This window comes from Phragmites australis, chromosome 13, assembly GCF_958298935.1.
Source record: "Phragmites australis chromosome 13, lpPhrAust1.1, whole genome shotgun sequence".
NCBI lineage: Eukaryota > Viridiplantae > Streptophyta > Magnoliopsida > Poales > Poaceae > Phragmites > Phragmites australis.
Window position 1 is genome coordinate 15,142,996 of NC_084933.1, and position 14,971 is coordinate 15,157,966.

At 40.7% G+C, this 14,971-nt stretch overlaps 1 protein-coding gene across 1 annotated transcript; it reads left to right on the plus strand.

The window, feature by feature from the left end:
- The first annotated feature begins 645 nt into the window (after positions 1-645).
- Positions 646-3,347, plus strand: LOC133887723 (ethylene-responsive transcription factor ERF113-like). Its single transcript, XM_062327690.1, has 2 exons — positions 646-1,185; positions 1,634-3,347. Exons 1-2 carry the CDS (start codon positions 975-977, stop codon positions 2,281-2,283), a joined length of 861 nt encoding a protein of 286 aa, XP_062183674.1. The 5' UTR covers positions 646-974; the 3' UTR covers positions 2,284-3,347.
- Positions 3,348-14,971: the final 11,624 nt, after the last annotated feature.

Below are 14,971 nucleotides of genomic sequence, written 5' to 3' on the forward strand. Positions count from 1 at the left end.
CCCCAAGTTACGAGACAACTTTGATATGCACATAGCCCCTTTCTATTTGAGTACTTTTTCTTATTGTATATAGTTCTTTTCAATTAAGTAATTTTTGGCAAATTCACTAGCTTACTGAACTTGGTGAATCTGAAGTCACTTTTTTTCTTTTTCGATATGCTAATAAAGCGATGTTCCTAGACAAAGTCCTTTTCTGATGCACTAATAAAGTGATGCTCCTGAAAAAAGCCTTAAGTTACAAGATAACTTTGAGGTGCACATAGCCCTTTTTAATTAAGTAATTTTTCTTGATGCACATGGCCCTTTCCAATTAAATATTTTTTCTTGATGCACATACCCGTTTCTAATTAAGTATTTTTTCTTTGGTAAATTTAGTGGTTTGGTGAATTTGGTGAAGCTGAAGCGGCTTTTTTTTCTTTTCCAACATGCCAATAAAACTATGCTCCTATAGAAGTATCCAAGTTACAAGACAACTTTTTTTCTGAAAGGAACTAAGTTCAGCCTTACAAACAAACCAGAACTATAAGCTCGCATAACCAAATAGGCTAAGTGAAAGAACTGTGCACCAAAGCAAAACCTTTTTTGTCTTTTCTCTTTCTCTCTCTAGCTAACGTAAAGATAAGAGAAGACATTCGGCTCATCTCTCTCTCTCTCTCTCTCTCTCTCTCTCTGCGTTCTTATCAGCACGTTGTGCTACCGAGCTGAGCGAGCCTCCAAAGTCCAAAGCTTTAGCTCTCCCCGACGCATGCCCGGTCTGATCGATCGATCCAGCTCGAGCGACGGGAAGACGCAAGATCGCTAGCTGATTCATTAAGGTGGATCCCCGGAGGCATGGGAAGAGGCCCCTACCCGCCGACGAGGAGGAGGAAGAGCCGCCCGCGGCGGCAGCCAAGCACGAGCAGGAGGAGCATCCGGTCGCTCAGCACGGACAGGGAGGGGCTAGCTTCAGCGGCGGCGGGTCGTCGTCGGGTGGGATGCAGGCTGGCCCTTCTCCGGAGGCGTACGCGCAATACTACTACTCGGCGCGCGCCGACCACGACGCCTCCGCCGTGGCCTCCGCGCTAGCCCACGTCATCCGCGCCTCCCCGAACCAGCTCCCGCCACAGGCCTTGTACGCCGCCGCGCCGGGCCCGGGAGACCACCAGGCGGCGCAGCTCGGCCACGCCGTCGCCGAGGAGGAGCAAGGTACGCACGCGTGTATCCATCACCCCACCCGTCGATGCAAGCATAGGTAGCATTACTTCTTGTCCTGCGTGTGCGCGCGCACGCCCGAGCGAGGCTCGAGCTCGATTGCGAAAGCATCGCACGCGCGCGCGGTTTCTGCTCGATCGCGCCGTTTGGAAGCTGCCAGATTAGTGACGCGTCCACCTAGTAAATTACCAGCGGCGTGTGGTAATAATCTGTGGGTTAATGAAGTCTCGAGATAGTACAAGAACTCACCGGTATCACGCACGAAGATACGCCTATAACTGTGCTGAATCTTGTACGAATATTTTATGCGGTTGCGCGCGCCAGCGCATACGTACGAAGGCGTTAATAGCTCCGACGAAACGAAGCCACGCCTGATCGATTAGATAAACACACAGATCCGAATTAAGTGTGTAGTTAACTAACTAAGCATGTGGGTTTGCAGGGCGGAGGCGGCACTACCGAGGGGTTAGGCAGCGGCCGTGGGGGAAGTGGGCGGCGGAGATCCGGGACCCCAAGAAGGCGGCGCGGGTGTGGCTTGGCACCTTCGACACGGCGGAGGACGCCGCCATCGCCTACGACGAGGCCGCACTCCGGTTCAAGGGAACCAAGGCCAAGCTCAACTTTCCCGAGCGCGTCCAGGGACGCACCGACCTCGGGTTCCTCGTCACCCGCGGCATCCCCGACCGCCATCACCATCCCGCGGCGGTGACGCTGGCAATGCCGCCTCCGCAGCAGCACCAGCACCAGCAGCCGCAGCAGGCTGTCGTGCCGTACCCGGACCTCACGCAGTACGCGCAGCTGCTGCAGAGCGGCCGGGGCGATCAGGCGCAGGCGCAGCTCATGATGATGGGCGGTGCCCGCGGCATCAACCTGCCGTTTGGCGCCGCGTCGTTCTCGCCCTCGCTCTCGTCGGCGCCGCAGATACTTGACTTCTCCACGCAGCAGCTCATCCGGCCCGGCCCGCCGTCGCCCGCGGCAGCAATGTCGTCGGGTGCCGCGGCGCCGTCCACGGCGTCGTCCACGACCACGGCATCGTCGCCCAGTGGCACTGCATGGCCGTACGGCGGGGAGCAGAAGAATAAAGACGCGTGACTCAGCTGATGGGCATGTGCATGCATGCAAGTTGCAAGCTTGCAATGTGAGAGGATCAAATCAAGTAGCTGTATAGAGGAATATTTGCAATGCATGCAATATGGGGGCCGGTAAGTGGTAGCGGTGATTTTTTTCTGGGAACATAAGCATTTCCTTGTCGTTTTTTTTTCTCCATTTCAAATGCTTCTTTTGTTCATTTCTAGTTAATTTCTTGGAGGAACTTCATTTTAGAGAACTAGCTAGCTGCTAGGGCTTTCTACCTCGTTTAATGCTCTGTTTCTCATCATTTTAATTGTGCAAACTAATCCAAAGCAAGAAGAGAAGAACCTTGTTTGACTAAATAGAACAAGTTTTTTTCTTTCGAAATGGTTGCTTTATTCCTCTGTTCATATGTCTAGTTGGAATGTAAGTTCTTATATGTTCTCCTCTTGGCTTATATTGGATAGTACAAAAAGAAACCACATCAATCGTTAGATGAACATTATACGACTTTTTCGGAACATTTGTTTTGAGACATGGTATATCAATCAAAGCTAACTACTCTTAGGGAAAATGGAATATTCTCAATCAGTAGTTACTTCTTATTAAAGAATTTGACTTTTTTATCAATGTTATTCTTTTCTTTGCTGTTGCATTGGGCATTTGTAGTTCCTCGATTGCACATATATATATGCCCTTCTTTCTGAAGGATGTTTCCTATATATATCCTTGTCAAGTCTGTAGTAGGGTATGTACGTAGCATCTTGCAACTCCAACCAAATGTACTTTTAGAAATTAAAGTAATTACACATTAACTGCCATAAGAACCTAGAGAAAAAACTGGTAGATGATGTTTGGTGAAAGCATTAATTTCTTTTATAATCGAGATGCCTTAAGGATTATGTGCAAGTAAATTAGCAACCAATATTGTGCTGAAGTTATCCATTTCTTTACCAAATTAATTCATGCGTATATTCCAGCTGCCTTGAAGCAACTGTGTATATGCTTTGTTCTGACGACTGCCATGAACATGAATGTGCCACGTAGACAATTTGCTAGTCAGAAATGTAGCTCTAATTCAACTACTCATAAGTTTCTAGCTGTGATGTTAAAATATGTGTGTATTGTGATTTGGTGGCATGTGCCAAGATTTATTCTAACTTGTCGACATGTGATATATGATACGAACATACGGAGGAACCGATCTAGCATCACCCCCTCCCATGCTTCTAGAAGCATATGGTCGTCATGTATCGATTGAATGTCAAATAATGCATACATGCAACTGTATTTTTATCGGTATATATCAATACAACTGTCTATCCAGCTAGCACGAATGAATGAAGACACGTACAATCGCATAATTTAGTATATATGGTCCTGATCTAACAAGAAACTCACATGCAAAATATTCGGTTTAATATTATCAGTTTTTCTTCTGTCAGTTCTAGATGTTGTTTTCTTTGCTTCATCAAACCTTTGGTTCTTCCAATTCCTTTTTTCCCATTTATTTATTTATCTACTTAATTATTTATTTCGGTTATTGTTATCGATCATGTTGTGGTGATCCTCTTGTCCTCTCTCCACTATGCTTTCATGATGGGTACAAGTATCGAAATTTGACACGCACATTTCGTCCTTTTTTCTTTGGGGTCGTGGTTACGGGTGCTACAGTACCTCCGCAGATTTGCTGACCCGTTTTCTCTCTCCGCGGTACTGTAGCAACACTTTAGCGCACTGGGACCAGTTCACCATAAAACACTGTAGCAGCCGAATCTGCAAAAATCTTCCTCTGCTGGAGATAGCCTTACCTGGCAGCTAGCCGGGTCGGAACAGCTTTCGGGTTAGGCATGACTCACGTCTTTGATTTCAACTCAGCATTTATCGATCCAGAGAAAAGGATATGCGTGGGAGCCGAAGCTTTTAGACGCACTATATAGTGCTCCACGTTGATATATATATGGTATCCTCACACGTGTGCTGGAAATGCAAGTCCGCATGGCTCGTGAACATACGTCTTATCTCTTATGTGAGCCTTCTATCAATCTCATCTAATATATATCTATCCATTAATTTTTTATATATATTTTATGATTTTTGTTATCTATCTCTTTCATAAGAATCTTAATACAAATAAATATTCTAATAAATTATATATGCATAAGTGCAAATGAAAATTTCCCTAATACAGGAGTAGTACACTTGCCAATATCACACCTAACTTGTCTGATCATGTGGCCTTCAGTTGAGATGATATATATGAGAGAGACAAGATTAGATAACAATAACACGCTTCTGTAGTACTCTATCATCTGGTCTCTGCCTAACTAATCGAAAGGCATATATATGATATGCCTAACATATATACGTGCCTTGACGTGTTTCTTTTGTCTTTTTAAATGTAAGTTTTGTTCAAAGGGTCATAACATTGTGTTACTCATCGTCGTCGTCGTCATTTCAAGTGCTGCAAGTTTTAGCTTTGCATTGCATGCAAATAGGAATAGTACTGTGCATGGATAAGTAGCATGAGATCTTCTTTAGCATTAGCTAGCCAATGCTGATATCAACATAGTTGGCATGGACCATGGGGGTGGAAACCATCAGTTTATCACCAGCTTTTCAATATGATATTACTTTGCTGGGGACCATCACTATTACACAAAACATTATTACTGCCGATTCTTGAATCGGCAGTGATACTCAATATTATCACTGCCAGTTTGTGTTAATCGGTTCCAAATTCAGTGTTTTTAGATTAAAAGAACTGCACTCGATGAACGAACCCCCTGGCTTTCCGCGGGATTTTCTGATTTGTGACGACCCCTTACGGCTCATGTGGTCACTCTCACTCGAACATAGCAAATTACGTGCCTCGTGTATTTTGTGGGATTCGAGCCGACAACCTCCCCTCTCGCACTGAAGCTTCTATATCATCTCACCTCACAGTTTTACCTGATGATTACATTAAAATTTATCTGTTTAACATTTCCTGCTTAAAATTTTAGATGATTCTTTAAACAAAAAGATTATCAACTATAAAGTTGTACATCCCATCAAGATCTATAATATTTATATAAAATTTGTTTTCATCCTACTTAGTATGAAAAAGTTTGTCTCTAATCCGTGTATTGTTCAGTAAAACTTTTACATACGAAAACCGATTTGAACGTTTGACCTCTACTTTTGAAGCTAATGAGTAGACATATCTAAAAAAATACGTATGTTTACACATGTACTTTTTTTACCCAAAAAAAGACTCAGAAGACTCTCAACATGATCTCTAAAGTTTTTAATCGAAAATTGACCTTCTCCAATTTGCCAAAAAAAAATTGGAGACAGTGCTACATCTAAAAGTCCGTGATGTGCAGAAATTTCATCAATTCAAGTTACAAAACTCATAATAAAAAATCTTTAAAGTTATAGTTTTCAACTTTGTGACTCTGTATGTAGTTTTTTCAATTATTCCTACTAATCTTACACTAGATCCATCAATTTACTTTATGGTAAAGTATGTGGTTTTTTTTATAGTCTTTATATGTTTATTTGGGTATCTATATAGCTTCAAATAAAAAGTAATCAACTACAAAGTCATATATCATCGAATGCTATAATTTTTATATAAAGTTTGTCTTCATCCGACCTAGTATGAAAACGTTATGAATTTCTAAAATAAATTGTATTTAATAATAAACCGACAGTGATAATACCTCCATTATCACTGCCGGTTCATGGCTAGAACCGGCAATGATAATCAAGTGTCACTGTCGGATCATCATTGCTTTTATTATTATTGCTGGTTCATGATTAAAACCGGTAGTGATAATCAAGTATCACTGCCGATTTTTTAATTAAACCGATAGTGATATTTTGATTATTATTGTGGTTTTTTTTCAAATGGACTTTTACTGTTGGCTTTTAGTAAGAACAGTGGTGATATTTTATCAATGCTTATTATTTTTAAAACAGTAGTAAAAATGGGATAAGGATGAACTTTTTGTGATAGTGCATATATACGTCAGCTTTAGTTATTATGTATAGTTTCTTATTGTCTGGATAATATGATTGACCATGCATGATTTAATCTCTTGGTTAATTTCTGGAGAGAACAAGCTCGCATTACTACAGAAATAATCATAAGTGTCAGATCAAATATCATAAATAATAGTTTTTAATCGATACTGATTACTCAACACTGATAGTCACGAACTATTAGTACTGGTTTATGAATCAGTATAAATAATAAGTATCAGTGCCGGCTCATAATAAAAAACCGATACTGATGCTCAAACTATAAGTGCCAATCTATCATCATAAACTATCAGTATCAGTTTATGAATCAGCACTTATAATGAATACCACTGGCTCCCATTTTTTCCTGTCCTTTTCCTTCAAGGAGCCAGTATTTTTCCTAACATATACCACTCTTTATCATGCCTTTATTATTACAGAATTGCGCATATGCACTGAACCATTTCGGTTGTCATTTTCAGACACGTGCATGGTTAAACACACAATTTATAAAATCCATATGCATTATATATGGGTGTATATATACATATTCCCTTCAGCCATAAATATTTGTCGCTTTTGACTTTTTATAGTTTTCGATATGTAATTTTGATCATTGTTTTCTATTAGAATATAGTTATAATATCTAATAAAAATATAATATTATGAAAGTATTTTTAAGACAAATCTACACATGTAATTTCTATTTTTCTAAATTAAATATTTTAAAAATTATTGACAATCAAAATACTAAAAGTTTAATCGGATTTTGATCAAAACGACCAAAATGATATATATATATATATATATATATATATATATATATATATATATATATATATTCTTTTTGCTTGTACCAATTGATCTGCTTACTTGCTCTGTCACGGATATATAATTCATCACAGCTTGATCAATAATTATGCATATATAGCTGTGACCACTGGACTGGCCAGCAGCTTCAGTTCCCGGTCGAACTAGTATGACGTGTGCGCGTTGGTTAGACTGTCCTCAACAATATTCTCTTTATTTCGTTCCCTTCCCGATTCCCTTTCCCATTTTCATTCCCTTTATTTCCTCTCATCTCCAACAGTTTCTCTTCAAGGGGAATCGCGAAGGGAAAGGAGAGAGAATCCCGTGCTGGAGGGAAAATGATCCTGGGAATCCCTTCGCGACGGGAACCGTGAAGGGAATCCGTTGGAACGCTGAAGAGAACGAAAATCCCGTCGTGAAGGGATTTTAGCCCCTGAAGGGAAACCGTTGGACACAGTCTTAGGCCAGTGTTTGATACGTCCACTCCCCGCAATGCTCATGCATGTGCAAGACGGAAGCCGCCTCTCAGAAGCTGCACGTACCGCCAGTGCGGCAAAACGGGAGACTCACACACCCATCATCATCGTGGTCGTCAGGGCGGATCAGGGCTCACGAGGAGCCCTACCCCGGGCGCATCTGAGCCCTCCAAATCCCTCTCCCTGCCCTTCCAAGTAGAACTCTCTTGGATCCAAATTTTTTACGGTTGAGTAATTTTTTAAAAAAAAATAATTTTATGATTGAAAGTGATTCTCTAAAATAAAATATATGAAGAAAGTGATTATGTGTAGTAAGTGAATCAGTGAAAACTGCTTTTTTCAGTTTAACAACTTTTAGTTCATTTCGGAGAATCGTTCCTACAAATTTTACTCTGAAAACTAAAAACTAAAAATTACTGTTGAATACAACTCCCTCTAATACTAACAAAAAGCTGCTCTAAGAACTCTTTAAAACAAACGTATAGTTTATTTTGGTGGCTCTGGATCCGTACGTGCGTAGCCAAATACGAGTAGCGAGCGTATACGTACGAGTGCATCAACGTGGCTACGTGGCATCCGCTGTTTTGTGATCCAGGACCGAAGCGTGCTGCGTCCGTGCATGGGCCCACATATGCTTGCCGCGTGGGCCCGGTGGACCACTTAGCTGGATGGCTGGCACGGGAGCGCGCGCACGCACGCACGCACGCCTGCAGGCCAGGGGCCAGGCCTGCTTCGACAACCCTTTCATCCGATCTCGTTTCCCTTCCATGTGGGCCCGGGTGGCACGTGAAACCCTGTGTCTTCATGCGGCCGTGGTCGGCGAGGAAACCGATGTAGTAACAGAGATGTCGATCGGGCTTCCTTTGGCTACAAGAGTCGCGGGTGCACGAACCAATGTAGTCTAATCTCTTTTTTCTCTCTCACTCTCTTCCTTTTGCACGCCTAACTTTGATCATGGAGCGAGTATATATAGCATGTAAAAGCAAAGCCGGAAAAAAAGAGTTTTTATGGATTTTACTAGATAAATCTTGAAGTATAGCAAAAGAAGTTTTAGAGTTTCACTCAAAAGTTCTGCTTACTAGATTTGTTTCCAAATTTATGCGCCTGAAGTTGAATAATCATCTCTCCAGAAATTTGTGGATACTTCGATGATCCACGGTAATGATAGAGGTTGTATTCTTATTATTCACTAGATCTGTTACCAACGGTGATAAAAGATGTATGAGCAGGATGGTATAACCTACTACCTAGCAGGATGCGTCAGAGTGAGGGGTCTATGGCTTTGATCAACAGAGGTGGTATTGTGCTGGTGGGTATTAAAAAATACAAATTTGTGGTGTTTATCACTATCAATCCCTTAAAAACCAACATTCATAATGTATCATTATTGGTGCAAATAAAAAATCGGTATTGAAAAACCATTATCAATATCAGTTTATATCAAGAACAGACACTACTATCATTACAAGTTCTTATAGAAATCGGCACTAATATTCCATTATCACTATTACCACTATTGGTTCTAAGTTTGTTATTCATCTTTATAAATTCATAACTTTCTCATAGAGTCATATAGAGATAATTTTTATATGAAAATTATAGCTCTCAATGAGATTTTCAACTTAGTAGTTGACAACTTTTTTATATGAAGTAATCTACGTGTCTGAATACAATTCACAACTAATTTACCATTAACTTATCAAGTTTAACTCCTTTCATTGTGGTTCACTCATAGGAGTGCATAAACTACATGAAAAATGATAAAATTGGTAATAACATGATGAATTGATAGTATATGCAATGCTTAGCCATTAAAAATGACTAAAATGTTGTATATATTAAATGCACTCGTCCAAGTCCTTCTCTGAATTTAATGAGGGTCAATTCAGTTCCAAGTTGAATGAAATATATAATGATACAAATATATAAGTTAGACAAATTATCTGCTCTAACGGTTGTAACTACTTAGCGAAATGATAATATATGCAATGCTTAATTTGGTTCATGATGAAGCTGAGGAAACAAGTATCAATTTGTATGTTTGTATTGAGATATTTAGAAATTTATAAAATATTCAAACAGAGTTAAATGGAGAAAAATTTACATGAAACTTATAGCTCTCGATAAAATTTATAACTTTGTAGTTCACAACTATTTTTATTTGGAGTCATTTAGGTGCCTCACAATAATTGTCAAAGTTTCGAACAATAAGGGTCAAAAGAAAAAAAAACACATTGCCTTCAATGATCACTCTAGAGTGGGATGATAAGGAAGCGCTGCGTGATGTAAAAGGTCACGGGTTTGAACCCCATGAACCACATGTGTATTTCACGTGACAAAAAAAATATATGATTGGTGAGTGTATGAGGGGATGCCCTCCGGTGCAATAATTTTTTTTATATTTTGCCACCAAAAAGTTGAATCCTAAATCGAATTGCTACTGTCGGTTCAAGAAGTACCAATAATAATTAATGATTATTTTTATCGATTATTTAGTGTCGGTTTAAAAATGGTCGGTGATGCCAGTTACAAGCAGCACTAATAAGGTTTTATGCAGTGGTGGAAGATAATGCAAACAATATCTAGTCACTCCTAAAGTGGCCCTTGTTGATGAAAGGACGCATCCATGTATCCCGGGTAGCGTGACTACACGAGAGAATGTGTGTTCCATGTTTTCGGACGAGGTAGCTAGGTAGGTAACTAGCGTACGTCCTCACTCGTGTCTCGTGGTAGCCTCGTGGAGTCTAGCTTCGCCCTCCATGAGCCTAACCTTAATCTACATATCTATTGCTATGCGCACAGATTCGTTACGCCAATCGGCAGATGCATGCATGGTAGTGATAGCACTACCAGTGTACACCGGGAGGAGAGAGTGAGAGACGTATTGACAGCATCATGCGCAGGGAGAAAGCAAGATTCACGGGGATATGGATATCTCGCGAAGGACACGTGAATTCACGGTCACAGGCGATGAGATACGATGAATTTGCTTTCGTGAATTTCGGCTGAGTATTCCAACGTCAACGTGAGGAACGTGTGCTTTTCGGCGGCCGGAACGTGACGAGTCCGGTACCTGTCGAATCCGGGTGCACCGGCCGGTAGTGGTCTCGGACTATTTTGGTGTTGTAAAAGACGATACCTCTGCGGAGAACTTCCTAGACTGATGACCATATGTTAATGTATACCGGGACCGAGAAATCTTACTCGATTCCCACGGGACGTGACCAGTCTGGTACAAACTTCCTGAATGGCTCAGTTTCAGCATTGAACGGTGGCTCGGAGTTCATTGGATGTGCCCTGCATGGGTCGTGGAGCTTAGTTTGAGTGACGGGATTGGACCATTGGTGCTGGACCGACCAATGGTCCAATGCAAGTGCAAGTGACCTGCTCATGGCTATGTTGGCGACGTCGTGGATGGGGTCACCACATGCAGGCACTGACTAGCCGGTACGCATGCAGGCTCGCTTTTTTTTGGCACTTGTACCAGGTTAGGTACTCAGTCCTTCTACATTCATGCATGCAGTTGTTCAGAGTCTTGCTTCAAAGCTTTCGGCGTCCATCCATCGATCCGACGGGCAGCCAGGGACAGACACAGATCGACAGCAATTCTTATAGCTAGCTTTTAGCTGTAGACCTCTATATATAGCGCCGCCTCGCACATCTCTCTTTCTCTCAGTCGCACATCTCTCCGTGTTCAAAGCTTCCGGCCGGCCGGCTTTGATTCCGGCGCTGCTGCTCGTCGCCTTTTCAACGTTTGCGGTGGCGCTCCTGGTCCGAGGTTTCACACTGATGGCCTGGCAGTGGCACTGGCACTGACAGCGGCGCTGGCCGTGCACTACTAGTCGAGCAGTGCACGCAGGCCGGAGGATCTCGCACGTCGGTACTACTAAATGGAGTGCTCCTTCCATCTTAAAATAGATAGTTTTTAATTTTTATAATATTTAAAATACATGATGTTTTATAATTTTAGGTAATTTTAATTTTTTAATTTTACCTCTTCATTAAGTAATTTTTTCTCAATATAAGTCTAATTTCCCACGAAATAAATAGTAATAAAAGAGAATAAGTGATTATTTTATCGTTTGTCTTAATACTTATATTTAATTCTAAAATATCATCTAATTTGAGGTAAATGGAGTACTACTATAAATTAAAACGATGCAACCAGCTAAAAGATAAAGGCGTGCTTGCAAAAAAGACAAGAAAATGAATGAATTTACGTGAGAATTTTAGTAATTTAGAGCGTGGAAATTCACCTGTATTTTGTAAATTTTCTATTGTCATGCACACTTCTACTTTTTTTTGTTATGATTTCATAGGATTTTTTTTCGTCCCCTGTTTCACCTTCCACGCAAGGGGAAATGAGAGACAATGCCGGACTTGGGTGGCTGGTGTTTTAGAGTTCTTTTTTCGGCAGCATCAGCACTGGATATTTCTGTCATTTAAGGGATTCGTTTGGAATCCTCATTAAAAAGATAATTAAAAAGGCAAATAACTCCAGAAATTTAGAACTAAACAACTGGGAGTGGCGTTACCTGGAGTCCAGCACAATCTGCTTTCACAATTGAAATAGTTGTTGATTTCTACTTTACATGGCATATTGCTATAAATTTTTTAATCAACTCCTCAACTTACATTCATTGGTTCGACCGCTTGATCACGTTTGTGATATTATTCTTTAGGGGGTTTTGAGTTTTGTGAGCATCCCAATGTTTTCCTTTTAAAATTTTCGATCAATGAGAACAAAGAATATATGTTTCCTTTTATAAAGTTAATCCCCTGTTGGATTGAGTCGACATCAAGATAACACTCCTCGCATAAAGAGAAATACAAATTAGTGATCATGAGGATAGATAACACAAGAAACATGTCCTTCTGGGTTTATACCAAACATTTACTAAACTAATCTCTTTGACATTCTCTCCTAACCTCTTATCCTAAACTTTATCACCATTCCCCTCATTACTAATTTGAGCTTCATTCCCAAATTAACTTTGTAAGAAAATGAATATACTGCAATGGATTATTTGTATTTTGTCTCGTGAGCGTATTTATATAGAATACATGATTTTTATCGTAAGACAATTATAGAGATAGAACCGAATCATATCAGAGAGATTACAATCAATCATAACCAATCATATCCTACCATAATAGTCAGATATACTCTATCATCCCCGCAGTCATAGCGTCAGCATCGTGGATGCTCGCGATGCTCACACTCAGGCTGGGTTGAAAGTCGATTAGTTTGCTCAAATAGATGATAGTCCTTTTGTTGCCAAGGTAGCCGAGAGTGAGGTGATCATGGTTGTTGCTGTGGAGGAGGGTGCAGGTCAAAAGTACCGACATGGGCACATACATGCACAAAATCAGCTTGATCTAGCTGATGACCTCAACTGGAGGTGGCAACGGCCTCGATGTGGCGACGACGGCTTGTTGGTTGAGGCAAAAGGTGCTGGCTCAGAGCGTTAGCCGATGTAACGATGAGGATGAGCATCATTGGGTGGAGTTACTGCCCAAAGAGGCGGCAACCCCATCGACAATAGCGTGATCGACCACGAGCGCCAATGTTGTAGCCTGGGAGGGCATGCAACTACAACCTTGTTCTCGGTGGTGTGAGGCACATGCTCGTGGATGACGGGGCCACGATGATGATCCGACCTGATGACGATGTGTAGACCGTGCGCTTGGAAGGCCATGAAGGTGGGGGCCATTTCGACGAGTGTGGGGCATCACGCCACGACACCATCGAAGGAGAGAAGACACCGGAGAGGTCAAAGCCGAGGTGGATTAGCTTGGAGCAGAGGAGAGTCGACAGATCGATAGGGTGATGTAAACTGATCTATGATAAAAAAAAATATAGAGAAAATCTTATATGAGATGATCGGTAAAAAATCTAATTAGCGGTTGATCTATAGATTGGCGCGACACGACTAAACTACGGATTGTGCAGCCCCTAGGAGAGATCATAGAGATCAGATCATCTCCAAGGCATGACATGGCGGATGCTGTGGCGGCAACGATTCAAAAATGGCTCCAGCTTGCTACCAAGTAAAAGCATAAATATACTGCAATGAATTATTTGTATTGAACCTCTTGAGTGTATTTATATAGGGTACATGAATTGAATCGTAAGACCATTCTAAAGGTAGAAACAAATCATATCGGAGATATTACCATTAATCCAAATAAATCTTAACAGTCGGATACTCTAAGTAAACATAATCAGAATGTTCTATGATCCTCTAATAAGTGAATGTTTTCTTTACCTAACTAGCAAATCAAGTATCAATATGCGCTTTTTTTTGTCTTCAGTGCTTTTATTCTGCCTTACAATGGAGTATTGAACATCCTCCATTTGGCAATATGCCAAGAGGTGTATCTGTATGCTATGAACTATCCTTAGATCATCGGAGAATGCAAAATCACGGATGAAGTGTTCGTTCAAAAAAAAAGTTCGTTAAAAAAATCACGGATGAAGCTATAACTGTTCTATCGCTGTGAAAAAAAATACAATGTAAATGCTACTGTACTGTCCGATGATCGAGAAGATCTTCTAATATTCTCTCTCGATCGCAAGGATATGATGATCAGCTCACTTTATGATCTAACATTCTCTCAGTTGAAGAGATTGATGCGCCTCAAGTAGCTGAAGGAACAAAATTACCACTTTCACTTTTCCAAACAACTTGAAGTGCATGCATGAATGCGTCCAATAGTGATGTGCAAGAATGCTTCCAGGTTCCTTTTGTGGAACTAGTTCCACATCAACCTTTCCGAAAGTTAGTTTCTTTAATTAGCATGAGAGCTCCCTTTGGGGATTATTCTTGTCCCTCCAATCCAGCTCCTAGGCGGAGTTTGTTGTTGTCGCTTAGCTAGCTTTTGGGTTATTTGTTTTATTTTACATGGAGTATTTGTTACTATCACAAAAATAATGAAAATCGACGGTGTAACACATGTGGTTTCCTCGAAGACCAGACGATATAATTAGGTATTGTGTATAAATTTATGCTGTGAACAATGTGTCATGCTAATATTGTGTATAGGACAATGCGTTTTTATGTGTTATATATTTGTGTGATGTTATTATGTATATGCGTGTGTTGTTCTTATTTGTGTGATGTATATTATATCATGAGGGCATACAGAAAGTAAAATGGTTTCTCAGAGGAGAATCACACCGATGATTTTTCAAAAAAAGATAATCTGTGATACTTTATACATACGGGTTTCAACAAAATTCGTATGTGATCTTTAATACGTATAGATGGTTTTTTAGAAAAATATGTCTGTGCGTATTGTGAAACTGATATGTGAGCAGCTATATTACAGACATAAGTCTTATTTAGATTCGTCTATATGTAGCTCTGTTATAGACAGAGTTGTAACTATATGTAACAAGCTCGATATCATAT